General features: G+C 34.3%; 1 protein-coding gene across 1 annotated transcript in view; it reads right to left on the bottom strand.

Moving 5' to 3' along the window:
- Positions 1-4,204: 4,204 nt before the first annotated feature.
- The window catches only part of LOC143230581 (tyrosine decarboxylase-like), a 43,823-nt gene continuing 24,371 nt past the window's right edge, over positions 4,205-23,656 (bottom strand). The window contains exons 8-16 of the mRNA XM_076464385.1: positions 19,132-19,164; positions 15,365-15,526; positions 15,127-15,194; positions 14,116-14,186; positions 13,804-13,823; positions 11,141-11,239; positions 9,360-9,461; positions 6,641-6,859; positions 4,205-5,063 (exon numbers count right to left, since the gene is read on the bottom strand). Coding sequence (XP_076320500.1) covers positions 4,833-5,063; positions 6,641-6,859; positions 9,360-9,461; positions 11,141-11,239; positions 13,804-13,823; positions 14,116-14,186; positions 15,127-15,194; positions 15,365-15,526; positions 19,132-19,164 — 1,005 coding nt within the window. The 3' untranslated portion in view covers positions 4,205-4,832. The remainder of the gene's footprint in view (positions 5,064-6,640; positions 6,860-9,359; positions 9,462-11,140; positions 11,240-13,803; positions 13,824-14,115; positions 14,187-15,126; positions 15,195-15,364; positions 15,527-19,131; positions 19,165-23,656) is intronic.

Here is a 23,656-nt window from a genome sequence, read left to right as displayed (position 1 = left end):
TTTCTCAGCATAGAAGTTATTATAGTTGATAAGCAAAACAAAATTCTTCCAACCAAGTATGACAGCAATGTTAAAAAAACGAAAAAAAAATTATGTCATCTAGAGGATCTTAACTAGTTTGCGTGGAATGTCTGACACTCCAAGCTTTCGATGTTCTAGCGTTTATTCTATGACTGTGAGCAGATCTGGAATGAGGGAATACCGAGACTGGTTGACGCATCTTTATTTAGTATATGAACAAAAGGGTTCAGTGAACCTCAGGATGAGAAATCTTGATACCACCATAAACTATAAGCATTTCTCTATTACATAAAAACAACAACTTATGTCTGTTAATGTTTTCAGAAATAAATACTACCGTATTGGTCCTATTATAAGGCAATATCGAGTACAAAGCGACACTCATTTTCAGGAACCATGGAAAAGAAAAAAAAACTGAGTGTCATGACGCCTTTTTTTTTTAAGTTCGCAGAATAAATATTGTAACTGAGCATCCTACAAGTGTATTAGTTGCAAGAATTAGCGATGATCTTGAGCGAACATCTTGATGTATGCGTATACTAGTGCTGTCTGAATATTCAACAATGAGACAGGCTAAAATATAAGAAACTTAACAATGAATTTTACAGCCTAATTGTTTCTCAAAAAGCATCGCCTATGATCGGGCTAATACAGTAATTGAAGAATTTCCGCTGTGTGTCGATCTACTCTGAGTAAATAACAAGTTGACACGGATGAAATTAAATCCGAAACTTTATTTATACCAATGTATTTAAGTATATGATATACAAATATTAACTGTTTCAATCGTTTCCATTTGTATTATACAGTTTAGTTATTAGCAAATGTCTCAGAATAATAAAATTATTCGTTCATCTCATCTGGAAAGACACACTTGTGGCATATGTAAGATACATCTTTCCTACATAATTCATGAGCCTGGCTTCACTAGAGATCCACCGTTTGAAATTCGAAGTTTAGAAGGAATGTCACGAGAATATGATGAAAAGGTTTTAATTAATTTTTGTTAAGATTTAAACATGAATTAAAATTAATCAAAACGTGTTTAAATACTTTTGTATTATACCTGTCTTTAATTTAAGAGCATAAAAAATAGATGCAAATTCCTCACTGTGAAACTGGTTGACACGCGTGTCAATCGACCTCAAGTGAAATGTATCAATCTGCCCCAAACCGCCATTTTGTTAGAAATGACTTGTGTGTTTCGTCCCAATCATAATTATCAAAGCTAACTCCCCGCAACTTTAGGGATTTATAACACTAAAGTCAAAGGTTCGATTCCCTTAGGTGGACATAGCATACAGCCCGATGTGACTTTGCTACAAGAAAAACACACACACACACCAAACTATGTACCATTACATAACTGAAATAATGCACTTTCGGATTCTAAGCAACTATAATTCTCTTAACCATATGTCTAGAATAACATAACAAAATGTTTTCCGTGGAATATATGTGAAAATATCAGGTTTTTACTCCTACATGCGACGGAGGTTTCAACATCAAGTGATGCATGTTTTGATGTTTCAGTTACATCACGGCTGCCAACGTCAGCATATCAAATTATCAACCAGCCCTTTTACCCGTTTGGTACAAACGTATGTTTTTTGTTTTGTTTTTTTGGGGGGGTTGGTTACGTGACCTGAAATGGTCAGCTACATCTAGCTGCCTTCTCTCTAGTCTTACACTGCTAAATTAGGGACGGCTAGCGCAGATAGCCCTCGAGTAGCTTTGTGCGAAATTCAAAACAAATCAAACCACCGCAAGTTTCGACGTACCTGTGCATTATTTTCGAGGACATACTGTGTGTAAACAGCGATATCCAGCGAGTGTTTTTCTCGATCTGATTTCTTCAGACATGTTCCGTTGGAAAATTTTTGCCATATCATAATTTATGCATGAACATTGGATCGAACGTATTTCTTGTTTCTGGAAACTGTTGATTGGGTCCTTCCATTTGCTTAAGTTACTTGAAAGTTCTCCAATGGGTTTGAGGATTTCTTTGATTTGGTTGTTGTTCAATAATGTACCGATTTTATTTGAAATTTCCGGGTAACAAGGTAAACATATACATTTTGTATTTCTTCATTATTTCTCTGTGTTTCTTCATACAACTTTTTTAAACTTTGTAGAACAGCCTGTTGGTTAAACTGATATCAAATTCTTGTGGTGCAGTAACACGTTTTAAGTAGTGGATTTCTTGTTCGATTCCTTTTTGGTTTGAGCAGGTACTGAGTATTAATTAATGGGTTGTGAAAACTGTTTTATTTATGGTTGTATGCCTGGTTTGATATTTTATTATAGAATGGACTAACACTGCTTGGTTTTCAATAAACTTCTGTTCCAAATGTGTCGTAAGAATTTATTGTGGTTAAAACATCTAGAAAGTAAATTTTTATTTCCACTTTTAGCTTCATAACTGAACTTTATGGAAGGGTCAATTGGTCATGAAATTCTTTAAAAGTTATCCTTGAGTATAACAGTGATTTTAGTAGCACTTGGTTGAATAATTTGTTTTTTAAATCATCCATGGAATTGTCACAAATGAGAGGTGATAAAGGACTTCCCATGTTGACTCCTTGATTCTGTTTATCGCTTAATTGAAAACATGAGTTTTTAAGTCAAATTTAACAGGGTTCTGATGTTCTCTCTTTCCGCAAGAGGTGTGCTTGTCTCGTCAAAATTTCTTAATAAAAAATCTAGAACACCAGTTTATGGAACTTACCTGAACAAGCTATTAGCATCAAATGATACCATGTACTTGTCTTTAATTTATGAACTAGAATACGTTTTTCTTGTTCTTCTGAAGTATGAGATAGCCAGACTAGCCGATAATGGTGGAGTGGCTTAATTTTATTAAACGTTTTGTTATATTTTAGACGCATTTCATAGTTGACAATTAACTCATGCCACAGTTAACAATCTGAAACAAACAGTTAACGGTTAAAAACTTTCTTCTTCTTCTTCATATTATTTAATACAGTTCCTGTACTAAACGAACCAAAGGAAAGATATTTCTAATTACAAATATTTCTTGGTATCCAGCTTTACAGCTCTGTATCACAAAATGTGTCAATAATGGCTTCCAACATTACAACTCTGTATGACCAAATTATGTCAATAAAAGTTGAATGGATCAGCTACTAACTGTGGGAGAGGGAATTGAAGAAACCTGCTAGGAGGGGCTCAGCCCACCCTAGCGTCCACCTGACTATGATACTGTCCTTCATTTTTTTCTGGACTCGCTTTGCTGACATTCTTGTAGGAAGCTAAAACTTGGAGTTCGTAATCCAGAGGTAGCGACAGCATCTGATCTTGGTCTTTCCTATGTAGTTTTGGAATTAAAACACTCAACTATTTTTTTATATGTTGATGCAAGGCTCTGTGCCTACAGAAGTCAATATGTTGACTCAAGGTTCTGTATTTACAGAGGTCAGTATGTTAAAACGAAACTCTGTATCTACAAAAAACAATCCTGTAAAAATTGTAGCGAGGATATTTCATTCTATGTTTGAATATTTTTGTTTTAATCTACATATAATTGTTAATCAATTTCTAATTACCGAGTGTTACCAGCAACACTGTCAGTTATAACTTTCAGATGTACCGAGGATTACTAACAGCACTCTCAGTTACAACTATCAGTTGTACCGAGTGTTACCAACAACATTGTCAGCTACAATTATCAATTGTGCCAAATGTTACTAACAGCACTGTCAATTACAACTATCAGTTGTACTAAGTGTTACCAATAGCACTGTCAGTTATAACTTTCAGTTGTACCGAGTGTTACAAACAGCACTGTCAGTTACAACTTTCAGTTGTATCAAGTGTTACCAACAGCACTGTCAGTTACAATACGAAGAAAAAAGTCGCATCCTAATAAGTCGAACAGTTTTAGAAATGTTTAGTTAAATTATCAATCATGTTGTCATAGTAATTTTCTACATTTGTGTACTGAAAAAATAAACTTTCCTAATATGGTTATTTGGATTTTCAATGGTAATTTTTATAATACTGTTGTTTTATTATGTATTACAGTGTTGTTACGACTAACATTACTACCACTGACGTGTATTATTTACTTATTGATTGAAATCGTGTTTCTTGAGTTCATTGATTTCAATGATATAAAGTCACGGCTGAGTGTTTTACACTTTCAATAATAAAAATAACTCGCTTCGCTGAAGAATGTGCATCCATTTTATTGTCTAACATTAAACACGTGCCAGAATAATCACATAGTATGATGAATAATATCATTGAGAATTAATAATACAGTACTGGCCCGAGAACAAAATGTAATAACTTTACATTGAATATTTTATTGTTCATTTGTGAATAAGGACCACTACTACACTTACAATAGGTTTAACTTGTGTTAAAATATTTGGGAGTTTTGTTAGAAGCAAACGTGGAGAAAGTCAATCTCTGAGTATATCGTTGCCAGTGGAAATGTAGGTTAAGGTCATTACAACTTCCAGTCTTATAACATGGTAGGTTATATAGTGAGTAATGTTTGGCAAATTATATGTGTCTACGTAAATACTAACTTAACAATAATCCTCTTAAAGAAAACATATATTTACCAGGAAACGTCAACAAGCAATGTATTGGAGTTATTAGAAAGATCAGAACCAACAGATTTTGTTGGAAGTAGAGATATGAATTCATTTCCGCATTCAACAACAAAATCTTAACTACTCATCAGCTGAACGTGTTCTTCCGCACAAAAAATAAAATAAACCTAACATCCCTACGATTGTTAACACACTTTCAATTCACGGGTGTGACAAGCATCTAATGACCTAAACAGGAGTTACAACACCAGTATCATCAACTGGATCACTGGTGTGACGTCGAGATCCCGTAGATGATTGGGATCTCACGATCTTAGGATTATACAGCTTGGGATCAGACACCATCCGAACAAAAAAACTGCGCTTGTACCTAAGGGATTGACGTTTCTTATGGTCTAGCATGAAGACTTCGTCCACGGACTCGTCTGTATTTTCCTTGTTGTCTACACCTTGTTCATCCTGTCGTTAACGAAAAAAGACGTATAAATACAATTATAATATCAAATTATAGCAGATATTTTGTTGTTTTGGAGAGGGGGAAGGAATAAAATATGAAATATGTTCACGTACCTAGTCAGACACGAGAGAAACGTCATCAACTGGATTTCAAAAGTGAAACTGGGACAAAATTGCATGGTGCCTCCTTGCAGATTTTTTGTGATTTACTCCAAACATTTGAGAAGTATCAGAAATTTTGTTATAAAGCACAAAGCTACACCATAAGCTATTTGTGCTCTACCTATCGTGGTCATTGAACCACGATTTTGATCGTTATAAGCCCATTGGTTTAACGCTAAGTCACTGAAAAGGGAATAAACATATTTGAAGGTACAAGGTAAATAAATGTAGTCCGTCCTTTATTGAAAGTTTCCATGAAAACTTCCCTAATCATTAAATGTACAGTGTTAAGTAATTTTTATTTACCAACAAGAGTGATTTACGACTTTCCTTTTATTTGCATTAATGGATAAGTTTTAATTTGTTTTTCTTTCTTATCGAACGGTTTTGAAGTTTGACTCAAAATATGTCTGTCGTTTTACTGAAATATTTCAAACTATCTGCTGAAAGTTTTGAATGCTTATAATAATTGTAAAGATAATAATATTTAGGACGAATATGAAACATTGATGATTATAATATTCCAAAAATTTCTCCTTACACTTCGTGACATGCGCATCATAAACTATTAATCACACGACAAAAAGTGATAGAACTTAAGAATAAAAGTTTATCGACGTAATCCGTTGGTCAATGAAACAAAAGCTCCCCAGTGGTTCAGCGGTATGTCTGCGGACTTACAACGCTAAAACCGGGTTTCGATACCTGTGGTTGGCAAAGCACAGATAGCCCATTGTGTAGCTTTGTGCTTAATTCAAAAATAAAACAACAACATGAAACAAAAATTAAAATAAATAAAAGTTGAAATCACGCAGAGTAGATAAATAACTGATCAAATATTCAAGTAATTAATACAAGATTTTTACGCCATTTTCAGACCCGGCTCTCTCACATAAAACATATTTTATCAGAACCATCTTGGAGGCGGCAGCGAATTACCCGCTAAGACTTAGGTTATTAATAAATTACTACTGAGTAACATGAGTTAATATGTGATCTATAATACTCAGTATATGTCCGTTCAGATAATGCGTGCACTTTTAATTACAACTGATGTAAACATACTCTAGTAGGCATTTTGTACAACATATTAAAAACTGATCAAAGTTTTTAAAAAGGCTTAACGTTAGGCCGTAAAATAACATGGTAAGCTTATTTATTGATAATATTAAACATGGTAAAGTTTAGCCATTTAAATTAAGCAAACGCATGCAATGTTACAGTATTATCTCTTTATAAAATTTAAGCAGTACTTAATAAAGGCTAAACTTGTGTTAGGCTTATAGACAATAATTTATCTATACGTCTTGAGGGTCTGCTAGTACAGGATTATATACAGGTTACTATTTAATGACTGGATTCTTATTCTTTTTTTACACCAACTTACAGTCGGACATCTTACGTTATCATTATTTTACCTTGTTTTTTTCTTTGTTGTCCATCTTCATTATCTCGTACAAGTCTGATGTAAATTGTGTGATGACTTCCCATGCATGTGAAATATCATCGTCAATTGCTTGCTGTGCGCATACGCAAAACCTGATGACGTAACGGTCGTTCAGTGATGATGGTACCATGTGTAGCTTTCCAGAAGCATTGATAGACGATAACAGCTTTTGGTTCAAGTTGTTCGAGCCCTAAGAAAGGTTCGTAAAATACAAAGAAAGTAATTTCTTTTTCTAATTTGTTTATTAAAGCTTGCCACATAATATTAATATTAATCAAAAATCAAACAAAATTGTGGAAAGGTTTATCAAAACTAATTGAATATTATATTCAAACATCTAATACCGCCCTCTACATTTCGACACACAGTTACACAACCCCTTTCAAACATGTGGTCAGCTTCCGGTCAGTTACCTCTTTCTTTGTGAACCTGACGATGACCGAAGAAGGTCGAAACGTTGTTCGCTCTTCTATGTAAAAGTGTTTTCTCAGCCCAAACGAGCCGTTTTTGCATATAAATAATTGAATAAAAGCTCAACGTAATTACTCTATACGTATAATATTTATGCAAGATAAAATACTTAAAGGTAAATTTTCAACAAATTTAATAATTGTCTTACAAACTGTATTTTGGTTAGGTATAATTCCTGTGTGGTTGCCACATTTTTAAACACTTATCTTTTGAGTAAAAAATGAAACAAAATATGCGGGTCCTCGAACTCAAGTTCCTCTCGGTCGTTCGGCTGTTTCGTGACGTTTTACAACTATGACGTAATAGTTGCCAAACACGCTTCGTTGCGCGCCGACCATTTTGTTCCTTTCAGTGCTGGTGTTTTATGTAAATCTATCGGTGCTTTTTTCGAATTACATACTTTGTGACACTATTTTTTTGTCTTGATATTGCTACTTTATGTTTGTTTTAAGATAACATGGTTTACTGCGTTGCTTATGGTTGTAAAAAACGGTTCGGCATCGGGCAAAAGCTTCTGTTCGTTTTCGTACAAGGAAAAGGAACCGGCAAGGTGGCGACAGTGGGTGCAGATGGTCAATAGGAAGAGCTGGACTCCTTCACACCATGCAAAGCTTTGTCAAGATCACTTTGAACGCTCATGTTTTATGTCGGATCCCACTGTTTTGGATTCCGTGAGTTTCAAGTAGGATCATAGTTTTGGATAAACAGTATCTTTAATTGTAGGTTAAACTCAAATATACTATTTTAGGTTTAACTGCATCTTGAAAAATACACACTCGTGACTTGGCTCATCATCATTCAAGTCAACAAATTCATAGTATGATGCTTCCAAGACATCGATATTCAGGCAATTTACATCAAAGCCTCGAGTCTCGGTAATGCATTCTTTATCTTTTAATCGGTTTGACACCTTGTCGTATGAGCGACAACAAACGCACTCTCTCCTGGTTGGCATCTGCTAGCATAAACCACACCTACACCTTGCACAAACATACGGAATATGTCATATAAATTATGCATTTATGGTAAATATTAAATTAACTATTCAGACTGCCACATCTAGTTTGATTTTATAGACAGAATTATGACGTATAATTGAAATTCATTTTGTTACGAGTCATAAATACCCGGTACAATGAGTGTGGAAGGGCTGAGTATTAGTTACCATAGTCGGCAAAGTATAAACAAATAAAACCCAGTCTGTGATACCAATAATTTAAAAACACCAGACAGATTTCGAGATGCTTAAAATTGCACGTGAAATAACACAGACCATATTTGTTGTCATGACTTAGGCTTACCATTCTTCCACTGGAGGTATGACCGACTCGCAACCGGCTTGGACGTTATCAGTATCACTCACAGTTCCGCTACTCTCGCTCGTGGAACTGTCCTCATCACTAGAACTTGTCAGATCTGTGTCAAAAGTAACTGTTCTAGGTTCGTTCAGAGTAGGTTTGAATGGATATGGTGCTACTCGACACTGTTCAGAACACAAAGTCAAAACAGACTCTGTTTCTCCGTATACACTGGCCATGTTTATTTACATTAAAAGCGCTGGCGTTGGCGGTTTGTTTGGCAACTATTACGTCACAGTACTTTTCCTAGCGGCAAACGTAAAAACTTAAACGTTCCGATTGCGCTCAGAAAGGGCTTTTTCTGTACCAAGTTCTATGTTTCAGTTATTAGCACATATTTTTTTTATAAAAAATGTGAACCTGCAAAATTAATCAGTATGAGTAGTTCTTTTGACTGCAAAGTTTTCTTTTTTCTGTAAAATTCACTTTTAAGACTAAAATAATGTTTTTGCTCAATTATAAACTACATCAAAGAGGTTAAAAAGTATAAACTAAAGAAGAAAACTGTGTGGCACTGTAGTGAAACGATAGTTTTTAAGAGATTGCATCCTGAATTTTTGAATGTTAATTATTATTACACTCATTTCATTTGAATTTGAGCGCGTTTTTTATCGATTCATGCCATTCCGAGACACCAGAAGGCCCAACCTTTTGGTGGCCAGGAGGTATAAATGGTCAGGCAAAATTAACTTAAGCATCTCATCAATTTTAAAAATTTGTGAATACTTGGAGTGAACGTTTCTGAGCTGATAAAGTATAATTCTAATTAATTATTCTTGTCTTTATTACCGAGTGTATTATATTTGAACACTACGTTTTTATTAAGTCCTTTAGAGTTTTTCTATTTCAAGCCTACTTTACCTTGAGTCGAAAACAAACTAATCCTAGATGAACGTTATTTACAACCTCAAATCTCTCGTCCTTCCTTACCAAACTCTCAAATTTCTTAGCAAGTCGAACATGCTGTAATAAAAATAAAAGCTTTTATAAACATAAAAATGCCCACCTTTAAATAAAGTAGCATTAACTTAAACACACACGGTTTAAAAATAACTTAATTTAAAAGTAATTAATTTAACGAGTCTGGGTTTTGCAATTCATTTTTGATGTTATTCTTGTTTCAACAGTGGGCTACTTATCCAGTTTGAGGAATCGTATCCGGAAATTTAGCCTTATAAGTCCGTATAGGGTGATTTCTATGGAAAAATTTAAATTATGTCTTTTGAAATTATGAGATTAGTGATTTTTTCTTTTTAAAAATGTATAGAGATAATTTTATACAACTCTTTTCAGGTTTGGGTCATCTTATTCAGTCATCTGGAGACAAAAAATGAAAACACTGAAGCATGTAACCATGGGCATCCGCAGGGGATGGGGTGGGACCAAGTAGGTACCTGCATCTTCCCGAAAAATAAGAAACATAATTTTTTTTATTCATTCAGCATATGGATATGAATTTAGTATTCATTTCACAATTTCACGTACTTTGTCTCTCCTCCCTCCTAAATAATCCTCTGGATACTTAAGCTTGTAACATTGCACTTACCCTCCATATCAGTAAACCCCATCTGTTAATTCACAACCCCAACACATCTTTATCTCTCTTTTGCTGTGGACTTCGATAACAAAGTGACTTCATGTTGAAAAACAAAAATTTCATCAAATAAGTACTTTAAACATGCACCCCTCTTTCACCTGTAATTGCCAACAGATACATATCAAAACACAGGCCAGAATGTATATATTTCAACGATGCTTTTGTCTGATTCATTTTTACCTAAGACATACAAACTTTTTCTGAACATATAAGCTCCTAAGTGCCCCCCAAAACTTACTAAAATTGGCTCGAATTTTGCACAATACAGTAGTGGTGGCGTTTGCTTGTGCTATAACGTAGGGATAATATAAATGTCATCCTTACCATCTTGTTTAGATTTTTTTTGAAGGAGTGTTATAAACCGCTCCCATATTTACTTCCTTTTTTGAAGAGTTTCTCTTTACTTGTTAGTTTCTTTTTAATGCACTGCTTCAATAGACATAGGAGGGTTATATTTGTGATGAAATTCTAAATACAATGATGTTCCTACTAGTATATTTATTGTTTACCTATTATTGGCTGGCAATCCCTGTTTTTAAGCTTTTTTAAAGGACACCAGATTCATGTAAGAAAGCTAACTTTAAGGGGTAATGATAACATCGTTTACACTAGAATTATGATTTAAAATTATTACTATTTATTAACAGTATTTATAAAAGTGGATACTGTGTTTGAAACTGTGTCACCTCAGTTAAACTGGTTGACACTATTGTTTTAGTTTTTTAATTATTATGTAATAATAAAGAAACAGAAGAAGAACAAGAAATTCATTTGTTACCCCTCCCCTTCCCCAGTGGCACAGTGATATGTCTGTGGACTTAAAACACAAGAAACCGGGTTATTACATGTTAAGAACACAGCTAAACTAACTAGTGATACTAGCTCGTAAAAAGATGTGTTTTTATTGCAGTAAATCCTAGTTTGTTTTACGTTAACAAAATATAAGACTTCAGGTAATAAAACATGTCTTTGTAAAATTATTTTTATTCATTTTTAACGATAAAACGTAAATTGTGAAAGAGGAAATAAGAAATAAGATGCTTACGTCACGAATGTACTTCTGCAGACCCTCTACGCCATACTTACGAATGACGAACCAAAGTTTAAGAGACCGGAAACGGCGACTGAGAGGAATCCCCCAGTGCTAACGAAATTGAGAAAGACAAAATAAACTTTTAGAATCTTAACCCTAATTTAAATTTTTGTAATTTGTTTGTAATTATTTAAATCTAAGATTTTAAATCAATCAGTCAGCCTCCTGATGACAGCTGCTCGCCCGTAAGGGAAAGCCAACATTCAAATTTCCTTTAATTATCTGAGTAATACCAAATTTTTGTGTCAATACATACAAATGTTACGAACAACGACCGCTGACTAAAAACATTTACCTTCAGAGCAATCTTATTACCAAATCCCTTCACTTTGCACTATAAACGTTTCGTACTTATTTTGCATACACTGTCTCTTTTAATTTTAGTTATTGTACTAACTTAAGCCTAAATTCAATGATTACAATAATTATTCTTTTATTTTTCTATTGCCGGCTATATTTTTATTAGTTTCATGTTTCCTTTCACTAGATTGGGTTTATTTTTTCTTTATTAATTATTGGTGATGTCAAGAAATTTCATAAAAGGTGAAGCTTCCCTAGAAGTTTACTGTAGTACATAGAGAAAAAAATAACATTTAAATGTTAAAAACCAAATTGAGTTATTTAACATTAGTTAATCACGTTAGTATCAGTTGGTAAGTTAGACAATGAGAATTAGTCAATGTGCTTGTTGCGAGTATCGAGAAACTTCTCCAAGTACGTTTATTAATAAGTTCAACATATATCAGTTTTGAAATTTTTGTTAAGAGGTTGTTTGTGAAGTTAAGCCCACCAGTGATCATAGCTTATAGTAAATGTTACTAAAGAAACAAATCAAATCAATTCGTTATACGTGAACTTTACATTGGATTTTTCTACCAATGAACCAAAATAACACTCTATGACATTGGTATCAGAAGTGGGATTATTTTGGGGAAAATGAAATAAAACTTTGCCTGAATTTCAAGATGACAATACGAGCGCAAAGCAATATCGAAAATTTGTTAGAGACCGTAAAACAGCAGAAAGAAAAACGAGCACAAAGAACAAAAACATTAAAAGAAGATGAAGAAAAAAGGAACAGAAAATAGAAAAAGGAAAAAAAAATAAAATGTCAGAAAGATTGAATAAGATCAAATTCAAAGAAAACTAAATGGTATTGTTGTGTACTTCGTGCAAAGCTACATAATCTGATATCTACAAGTTGCCCACTGTAGGGAATCAAACCCCAGATTTTGGCATTGTAAGTCCATAGAATTAGTGTCGCCCTCTGGTGGGCCAACTTAAAATAAGGTCAGAAAGATAAGAGATGGTAATTTAAAAAAAAGGCAAATGAAAGGTAGTAGTACATAAATAAAACTTCAGAAAAGAATGAATGTGATATATGAAGATACTTACGAATCTATTGGAGAAGACAGAAAAATGACGAATCTACTGGACAAGTACAGAAAAGTTACAACATTAAGACTGGCGAAGTACAAAAAGATTATAACAGAAAAACCAGTAAGGAAAGTAACCTCAATGACAGAAAATAAAACATTTGTAACATGAACTAGTAAATGTAAAAAACAAACCAACCATGCCTACTTATGGTCAATAATTACAACTTAAAGACAATTTACTATAAAATATGAATTAGAAGAACCTATTTGGTCTACATATGTAACTACTACTGCTTTGCTATCTGTAATTTCAAGATCTTTCCAGAATACTTCAACTATATCACTACCGAATGCACTTCCAAAATTTGGTAACTATTTTAACTATATTGGACTCTACAGAAAGGTACCCTGAGAGGAATAAAAGCCTCAGTTTGAGATAAATTATAAATCGAAATGGTGAAATAGTGAGCAACAAGCTATGTGTTTTGGTACCTATTTAAAAGGGCCAACTTTAACTATAATAAACAATCTTCCAGTTGATAACTTTAACAACTATATCAAGCATTGATGATTTCTTTAACCAACAGTAACACGTTCGAAGGCACATCAGAAAAAAATATTCATAGCAAAGTTTAGAAGCAGAGTACAGAGTTAGAAAGATACCTTAGCTGAATCTATGGAAGAGTTGGTTTGGTTTGTTTGTTTTCAATTTCGCGCAAAGCTATTAGAGGGCTATCTGCGCTAGCCATCCCTAATTTAGCAACGTAAGACTAGAGAGAAGACAGCTAGTCATCATTACCCACCGCCAACTCTTGGGCTACTCTCTTACCAACGAATAGTGGGATTCACCGTCACATTATAACGGCCCCACGACTAAAAGGGCGAGTATGTTTGGTGCGACGAGGAGTCGAACGCTTTAACCTACCTGGCCATGGCGGGCCACGAGACAGAAGGTGTACATTAAAAAAAAAAGCTGTGTAGTTGGCGATGGAGCTTGAATCCGTTAAAGTTGAAAATATTCAAATAAAAGCATCTTTTAAAAGTTATAAGGAAACCTTACTTCCCTCTAGTGATTGAAATAATAAAAATATAGCTTATAATATTATCTTTGGTTCTTTCAACTGAAAGAAGTTGAAGCTATGTGTTGTTCGTTCAGTTGTACACGTTTTAAAATAGTAAATATGGATATATAGGTTTAAATATATTAAATATAAATACTATAAGAAAAGTACTCACTCTATAATCAATGGCTTTATCTGAAAAAAAGATAATGGAATGTAATTAAGTCATTTTAAGCCTCATTTTTCCTCACTTTTTTTATTCAATAAATAACACCAATACATATATTTAAAAATCTATAATCGTTTAAACTATTATAAATCTCATTAACGTTTATGAATTGCAATTTTCTGTTCGTTTGTTTTTTTATTATAGTTTATGGAAACCGTTAAAAACGCAATATGTGCATTTGGAACTTTACAGTCAATTTATTAATAAGAACGCGCATGCTCTTAAAGAAAACAAACGATGAATTTCACGAGACCTTACCAGAAAAGCTGTGCTGCAGATACAAAGGGTCAACCACGAGCGCTTGGGTGAGTTTGAATCGGTCCTTAACCCTAAAACAGTAATAATTGTTTTCATCGTTGTTCACACATGCTACCAAATCATCTGCCTGTTGTTTCTACAATCACATTCACACGAGGATATAAGTGCAATCAATACCTAAGACCTTGCTTACGCAATCAAAATAGGGTTATTTTTATTCCGTACCTGTCCTATATTTGTATTTTATCTCAAAGCTACGTAAGAAGTATCTAGTTCTCTCCACCTGAAGGAATCGAACCCCGGATAATTGTGTATTAAGTCCATAAACTGGGAAATTCCAGCTACGTATTCTAATTTTAATTTTCAGAGAAATAAATTACGTTTGAGATGTTTTTTTTTCTTCGTGTAAAAATTTTTTATATCGACATGTAATCCAATAATGAATAAATATAATATAATGGATGTACCCTCCCTTCAATTTAACAAAATTTATTCCACGTAATAACTTAAGTATTTTTTACTTATTTAGGTTAGTTTCTTTTACTTTGATTATTAATTATTTCCCAGCTTTCGACGTTTAAACTTTATTTTGTTCTTAAATAAACAATAACGTGCCACGAATTTTATCATCAGAAAATTGGAGCAAAGGTGTCACCAGGCATTGGTACATGGGGCTCGTGACTCAATCCTATTTGACTGCGTTCTAAATCCCCAGTTGATGTACTTAAATAATCAGAATAGTAAACCATCGTCTATTTCGTACTGAAAAGCCAAACATTCCAGTGCTTATGGGCTCCTAACCCAGAATCTTTCAAGTACCTAGTGACATCTATGACCCGAGATAATTTTTGTCTTAATTTTTTGTTTAAATCTACGTGTTTCCGTAACATCGTTTAAGAAATTTAACATTGAGTCGTTAAAGGTTGAACGATTAAAATACAAAACTTACGCTATTGTTAGAAAATTAAAACTACATAACTTAACTCATTGTTGAATTTTTACACAACTCACCACATTGTTGAACAATCGAAATTCAGAAGCATCCACTTATTTGGATTCATGTTGAATGACGAGGCATACTGAAAAAAAAAAAAGATATCCAACATTAATAATGTATACAAACAACAGTGTGTAGTGCTCAGTTAATACGACGAGACATCGCAAAGAGGTTTCTACAAGGTTAACAAGGAGTAATAAGCCTAAAAAAATAAAACAGCCAATAATATTTGTTTAATTCAAAGTCCCTTACTTCAATTCCTCTCATTAAATACTGGAATTCAGGGCAAATAAAAGCACTTCCAGCGTAAGCAGCGTCAACGTGTAACCAAATCCCATCCTTTTGACAAACTGGGCCAATTTCATACAAAGGGTCAAAGGAGCAGCAGGACGTTGTTCCCAGAGTGGCCATAACCTGAATCACAGAAAAAATCAATATAGTATCAGTGTTATTAAAAGTGCACCAATAAGTATTTAATGTACTATGTGAAAATCTTAGAAGTGACTCTCAATTTGAGAAAAACAATATCGGAAAAAGGTATTCAAATCTTATAAACATTGCATCTAGCAATGAATCATATCAGGTCAGACTGATTAATACCGTGCATCTAGTAGTGAACCAACTCAGGTTAATTAACACTATGCATCTATCTGACCCTCCAGTTGTACAGTGGTAAGTCACGCTAAAAACACGGTTTCGATATCTGTGATAGGTGACACACGGACAGCTTATTCTGTAGCTTTATGTTTAACTACAAACAAGCAAACATCAGGTTGTTTTTTAAATAAAACTACATGTTATTGTGGAAGAGAATATTAACACCTCTAGAAAACTCAGTATGGCACCCTTAACACCTTAAGGATATGAATAAAGCCCTCTTTATGAGTAAGGGCAGATGTTTGATTCTTAGATTCCTTGTTTTCTTCTTAGAAGATTCTAGTTTGGTTACAGTTAATGAACCGAATGTTCTTGTATATTGGTATACTTTAAAACAACTATTCAATTGGGAAAACTCACCTTAACAGATTACCAAATAAAGCCATTGATTATTGAAGTTACCAACTAATACCATTGGCTATTGAATTTACCAACTAATACCATTGGCTATTGGAGTTATCAACTAATACCATTGGCTACTGAAGTTACAAGCTGATATCATTGGTTAGTGAAGTTACCAACTAATACCATTGGTTACTGAAGTTTTTAGCTGATATCATTGGTTATTGAATTTGCTCTGCTAAATAATGAATAAAAAATAAAATTGTTTTTGAAAAGCATCTTTTTCTAACAGACTTAAGGAATAGAGACTTCGTTTCTTATCAGGCCTGTGTTTATCGCTTTGTGTTTCTAAGAATATGATTGAATTCAATCCTAAAATAAATTTGTTAATCCTTTTAGAGGAAAAATATATTCTTTTCGTCATACAAATAACTACTAGTGTCCAAAAGTTATTCTGTTTAAGTTCCAAGTTGCTTTCTTTTTCAATTATTTGACTATTGTTTCTTTAAATCGTTTGAAATTTGATGATTGGTCAATCTCTCCCTCCAGCAGCACAGCGGAATGTGTACAAAATTACTGGGCCCGGCATGGCCAAGCGTGTTAAGGCGTGCGACTCGTAATCTAAGGGTCACGGGTTCGCATCCCTGTCGCGCCAAACATGCTCGCCCTTTCAGCCGTGGGGGCATTATAATGTGACGGACATTCCCACTATTCGTTGGTAAAAGAGTAGCCCAAGAGTTGGCGGTGGGTGGTGATGACTAGCTGCATTCCCTCTAGTCTTACACTACTAAATTAGAGACGGCTAGCACAGATAGTCCTCGAGTAGCTTTGTGCAAAATTCAAAAACAAACAAAACAAAATTAGAACGCTAAAAACTAGCTTTCAGTAGCTTAATTAACGAAACACCAAAAGTCAACCTCTAATATTAAATTATTTAAATTACAAACGTGTAAATATGTATTCAATAATTCCCTAATTCTTGGTCTTAGAAACATGTAAGTAATTTATCTTTTATAGTCACTTTTGTCTCAAGGCTATAATTGGATCAGTTAATAAAAACAAATACTGACGTATCTTAGGTGACGTCACGGACGAGAATTTAGTCAGTATACGTCAGTAATCTTTCAGCCAAAGAAGAAAATTCGAATTTTCTGAGTTTAGAGAAAATTATTTTAATTGTTTGCGTTGATATACAGTTATTATTACCAGTTTTCTTTACTCTTATTTTAACAAAATATTTCATTCGGTTTAGTGGAGATTAAATTCGAACATATTGAACCCAGGCTTGTTGCTTATTTTAGTCTATATCTAAGCAAATCTTATAGTAGTGTTTGTTGTATGACCATACAACTGTTTCGCAGTATTTGGATGAATTTACAATAAAACTGCTAAACCTGCTAATTAGGTTTGCATTTTGCAGTTTTTATGGGCATTTTTGTGTTTTTTACCACTACTTTTCCCCATAATTTGGCTTGAAGGTTTGTTGGGTATATGTGGAGAAACAAAAGAAATGGGGTTTTCACATTTTGTGCTTTGCCGTTTTTATGGGTGTTTTATAGAGTAACATATAAGGGAAGAAACTTTTCATGTCCCATAATAACCTTTCATTAATCACAAATTTACATAACTTCCATCCCCAGTACCCCTGTTGTTATATAATAAGGTTAAGACTGAAGTTTTATATTATTCATAACATTTTCTATGCGAATGAAATATAGATCCAAATTGAGCTACAATTTGTGAAAAGCTAAAGCAGTCAAACAATCAAATCACATTCTCGTAAAATGTGTCTTATTAAAGCAGAGGTCAGTGGTTAAACTGAAAGTTGTGGGCTCACATGTGTTAGCTAAGAACACTGTTATAGAACACGCCCTAACTATGTGAAACAAGTGTCTAAAGTGAGCTGAAACAATATTGTAGGACAATTGAAAGTTTCTGCAAAGATCTGTAATAACAAAGAAACGTAAGATTATGTGGGAAACTGGTCTTTACTGCGCAAGACTGAAATTACTTGATATGTGGATCTTGGATCTGTAAAAGAAATATTTATATTGTCGTCTAAGATCCTATATCTCTAGTTTTTTGTTGTTTGTTTCTTTATTATACAGTGTTTATAAAATGTCGAGTTGGATAATTTCTTTTTGTTTGGTAATGACCCTGGTTGGTTAGGCTCTGCTCTCTCCACAACTGCAGATTTTCAGTTTAACCACTGATTGAAGCCAGAATTTCACCTAAAAACTGCCTGTCAAATTGCTGAAAGCATATAAACATACGCTAAGAATAATCAGAAAAGACAAACAATAACAATTATTATTTGTTAATTAAGCGCAAAGCTACACAATGGGCTTTCTTTAATCTGCCAACTGTGAGTATCGAACTCCAGTTATTTTGATTTATAAGCTCTGGACCTTATTCTTGGTGAATTAAGACTTCTATAGCTCTTCAGGTAATGTTTGTTTGTTTGTTTAGAGTTACGCAACACGATGTGCTATCTGTGCTCAACCCACCTCGAGTGTCAAAACCCGGATTTTAGTGTTATAAGTCCGCAGGTATATATCGCTGTGTTTGGTTTGGTTTGCAGAAAATCTCATTAGAAGAAATTTTAAAATCAAAAGGGTGTTTCATACCTAGCTATTGTTAACACATGTATAAAAACATCTGATATCTGTTTTGTTTGGTGGGACATGCATAATCTAAGACGGCCAACAAGAGCTGTTTGTTTTGTAATTTCGCACAAAGCTACTCGAGGGCTATCTGCGCTAGCCGTCCCTTATTTAGCAGTGTAAGAATAGGGGGAAGGCAGCTAGTCATCACCACCCACCGCCAACTCTTGGGCTACTCTTTTACCAACGAATAGTGGGATTGACCGTCACATTATACGCCCCCACGGCTGGGAGGGCGAGCATGTTTAGCGCGACGCGGGCGCGAACCCGCGACCCTCAGATTACGAGTCACACGCATTACGCGCTTGGCCATGCCAGGCCGCCAACAAGAGCGGACTATGAAAAAGTGTTACTTACAAAGAAAGGGATTAAGCCCATGGCTCGATCCTCCTGTAAAAGAAAAAAACAAAACAAATTATGAACCGTAGTAGTTAAGTTTTACGTAAAACCTAATATCAGTTTCACAAAACATGTATCCATTGAGAAACATTCTGAACAGGTAAAAGTACACTTGTCAGAAAACTGAACAAATCAATATTTTAAATTTACAACATCAGGTGTGAAGGCTTATAATATGGAACTACGTTTTCAAAGAATTATCATAGGATTGTTTGTTTGTTTTGAATTTCGCGCAAAGCTACACAAGGGCTATCTGCGCTAGTCGTCCTTAATCTTACAGTGTAAGATTAGAAGGAAGGCAGCTAGCTAATCATCACCACCCACTGTCAACTCTTGGCCTACTCTTTTACCAACGAATAGTGGGATTGATCGTAACATTATAACGCCCTCACGGTTGAAAATACGAGCATGTTTGGTGTGACGGGAATTCGAACCCGTGGTCCTTAGATTACAAGTCGAGTGCCTTAACCACCTGGCCATTATAATAGAAAGAATGTTATTAAATTACTGAACCACTCTTCTTTTATTCGATAGTTTCGCAGTTTGGAGAAATAACATGCTTCGCAAACAACAAATGAAATGTTAGGAAAATGTCCAACTTGAATATTATATCAACTTTTGAGTAAATAGATTGTTTCTAAGTTGTAATGTGAAGTAAATGTAATTTTATGGTTTGGCTTGGTTTGACTATCGCCCAAAGCTGCGCGAAGGCTATCTGTTCCAGCCATCCTTAACTCAATAGTGACAGACAAAGAGTCGAATTGACCATCACATTATAACGCCCCCCACGTTGGTAAAAGAGTAGCCCAAGAGTTGACGGTGGATGGAGTTAACAAGCTGTTTTCCCTCTAGTTTATCACCTCTAATTTAGGGACGGCTAGTGCAAATAGACCTCGTGTAGCTTTGTGCGAAATTTAAAATACAGACGAACTTGGTAAGTCATAGTATATCGTTGATACAGTGCTACGACTTTTTTTGGAATTGCTTTATTACAAATTTACACAGTAGCTTCGCTTTAGCCATCATGAAGTATCGAACCCAGGGTTTTACGCTGCAAGTCCTCAAATTTACCACTAATACACTGGAAGACAATTTTAAATATAAGATAAAAGTACGAATTTGGCCCCACAACGTAACCAAGTATATGTGTGCTCACACATGTAAAACATAATCATTAGCATAACGCATAATGTGAATATTCAAACATCCTTTACATAGAATCTACTATATGTCTAAACCATGAATTATATTATAGACAATATGTAATATGTATATAAACCTTTAATTTTGAATATTCAAAGATTGTATTTACTATTAATATTGAATAAAATCTATAAAATTGACCTTAACGACAATGAAAAAAAAGTAATACTGTTTATAGAGCTGTAAAGATGACACATAGCGTGACACAACCTGACATTCATGACAAGACTCTCAGGTGGTGTACGAGTGAATCACTTAAAAACAACAACTCTTCTTCCTGTTTCATCGATCATTTTATCACCCACTCCCTGGTAGCACACTTCAGAACTACCGTTCCCCTAGTAATACAGCTTGAAACTAACTACTTCTAGTAATATAACTTGGAATTATCTATCACTTGTGGCACATTTTAAAATTATCCGGCTCCACTCTGTGGAACTATGACGTCATGTGACCATCTGTTTAACTACTAATATATCAACATAATAATGCATAAGTGATAAAATAATTAATAGAATACAAAATAACCGACAAGTCACCCACAAGAAAGGTTGTATAACTGTTACTGATGTATTTAATTATTATTCTCAATACCAGATTGATTTTTTCTAATTTCGCTATAGACAAGTAACATGATCTGATTGGAAGTTAATAGTAGTTCATTAAAGATCATAAAGCACAAAACTATATCTAAGAAATCCAAATGGAGTTGATTCCAAATCCCATTTCAATAATGAACATGTATTTTATATTTTTATCGACCCTCTTGCGTTGCATTCAGCAATGATTCTTGATTGGTCGAAACTCAGTACCAAAGGATCCATAATACTGATTAATTACACCATTTGCTGAGGTACAAGATATTGACATTATTTATCTATAATTCTTAGATGTATCATCTTATTTATTTTATTTGTTTATTTATTTGAATTTGGCGCAATGCAACTCGAGAGCTATCTGTGCTAGCCGTCCCTAATTCTGCAGTGTAAGACTAGAGGGAAGGGAACTAGTCATCACCACCCACCGCTAACTCTTGGGCTACTCTTTTACCAAAGAATAGTGGGATTGACCATAACGTTATTAACGCATCCACGGATGAAATGGCGAGCGTGTTTAGTGTGACGAGGATTCGAATTACGAGTCGAACGTCTTAACCCACCTGGCCATGCCGGGTCACGTTATCTTCTTTAATGACATATCCTTTCACCTTCGCCTTCTCTTGTAACAGATTTACTGTTATACGTTTAGTTTAGTACTTACGTTTGTTTCATTATAATTTTCTTTTTTCCATGTGATGTATATTGTTGACTAAATATTGCCCAACTCCCGCCTCTTCTCGAAATTTTGCAAAACGTTCGTGTGCCTAAGAATCAAGAACGTACTAGATTTGTATCTAATACTAGTGATTGACAGTGTTTTCGCGAGCCTTAGTGAATGTTCCAGAGTCTCGCATGATTCCCATAAAAAGCGGCTTGCCGAGAAACGGGAGTGAGAATATTATTGGACAGCTAAAGTTAGTACACTATGGGCCTAGAGGCTATAACTGTAATTAACGTCGATTAATAGAAAAACTACATTTTTTGACCGGGAATGTTATAGATTTCGAACATTACAAACTGTTCAACTTCAGTGAATTACTTCGGACGTTATTGTTTCTATGAGGACATTAAATATCTTCTTCGATAAGAAGTGAACTTCTAACCGGTGTGAGGCTAGTCTAGAGAAATATCGTTCGCTCAAGCGTTTGTTTGTTTTTTTAAATTTCGCGCAAAGCTACTCGAGGGTTATCTGCGCTAGCCGTCCCTTATTTAGCAGTGTAAGAATAGAGGGAAGGCAGCTAGTCATCACCACCCACCGCCAACTCTTGGGCCACTCTTTTACCAACAAATAGTGGGATTGACGGTCACATTATAACGCCCTCAATGCTGAAAGGGCGAGCATGTTTGGTGCGACGGGGATTCAAACCCGCGACCCTCGGATTATGAGTGGAACGCCTTAATACACTTGACCATGCCGAGCCGATAGCTCAAGCGAGGTGCAACTATATCAACTCAGAATTAATTTTCCCGGCGTAGGCTTGAATTGTCGATAAAATATTTAGTTCTAGACCTAGAATCAGTACTGTATGTAAGTTTGTAAAACTGTTGTACATAAACCATCACTTGAAATAACTATTAGTAACAACAGTTATTATAAACTGTATTGTTTTTACATTTGTATATTAAAATATATTTGAGTTATAAAAAGGAAATTGTGTATCAATCGTGTTGGCAAATAACATACATTTAATTAACTACCAAGTTCGTATTCAGATTTCCGGTTATTTGAAATAGTAATACGTAACTTACGTAAAGTAATAAATCGGAGACTTGTCTGAAATAAAATTATAGTATGTAACACTCGATAGGCAGTAAGAGTCTGGCATGGCTAGGGGCGTTAAGGCGTTCGAATCCCCGTCTCACCAAACATGTTCGCCCTTTTAGCTGTGTGGACGCTAGAGTGTGACGGCCCTCGTGTAGCTCAGCGCGAAATTCAAAAAGCAAACTGTAGACAGTAATGGCATGATGTCATTTTTTTTTTCTCTTTTTGAATTATTATTCAAGTATTGAATAATAATAATTATTATTACTTTCTTTTCTGTGTGTGTGTTTGTGTTACTACAAGTAGTAGTAGCATTCTCTCAATCGAGAAAAAGGAGAAAAATACAAAAAAAATATATATATATATATATGAAAGTACAAAAAAAAAAATAAATATATATATGGAAAAAAATTAAATGAAGAAAAAAAAAACCAAAAAAAACTTCTTGTTCGTCCATGCATGGACTGAGCCCTGAAATGGACCTGAGTATGATGTTATACTTTTACTCTGGCCCAAAGCTTTAAAAAAAAAAAAAAAAAAAACCCTAAAGACAGACGCTATAATCGTTCGGGAGGGAGGAAGAGGTCAAATGTACCTGACCCTCCTGGGTATTTAACAACATCAATACCCAAATACCCACACAGTCAAACTTGGCATGATGTCCTGTCATTTGAAAAATCCACTTGGAATTTTCTTCTTTTATTTTTTATGACAAATAAACAATAAATACTTGTGCCCAAAAAATTTATAGAGCATTTCATAAAATATTATGAAGTAATTGTATATAATACATTTTTATAATCTTTACGACTTGTTCGTTCAAACAAAATTGGTTAGTTTTATATGTATCTTTTTACAAGCTTTTTTGCAAATCAAAATAAGGTGTAACTTTGACATGAAATATTGAAGCGTCATCTCT

The sequence above is a fragment of the Tachypleus tridentatus genome, chromosome 10 (genome assembly GCF_004210375.1).
Source record: "Tachypleus tridentatus isolate NWPU-2018 chromosome 10, ASM421037v1, whole genome shotgun sequence".
Taxonomy (NCBI): domain Eukaryota; kingdom Metazoa; phylum Arthropoda; class Merostomata; order Xiphosura; family Limulidae; genus Tachypleus; species Tachypleus tridentatus.
This window is presented reverse-complemented; position numbering and strand designations above follow the sequence as displayed.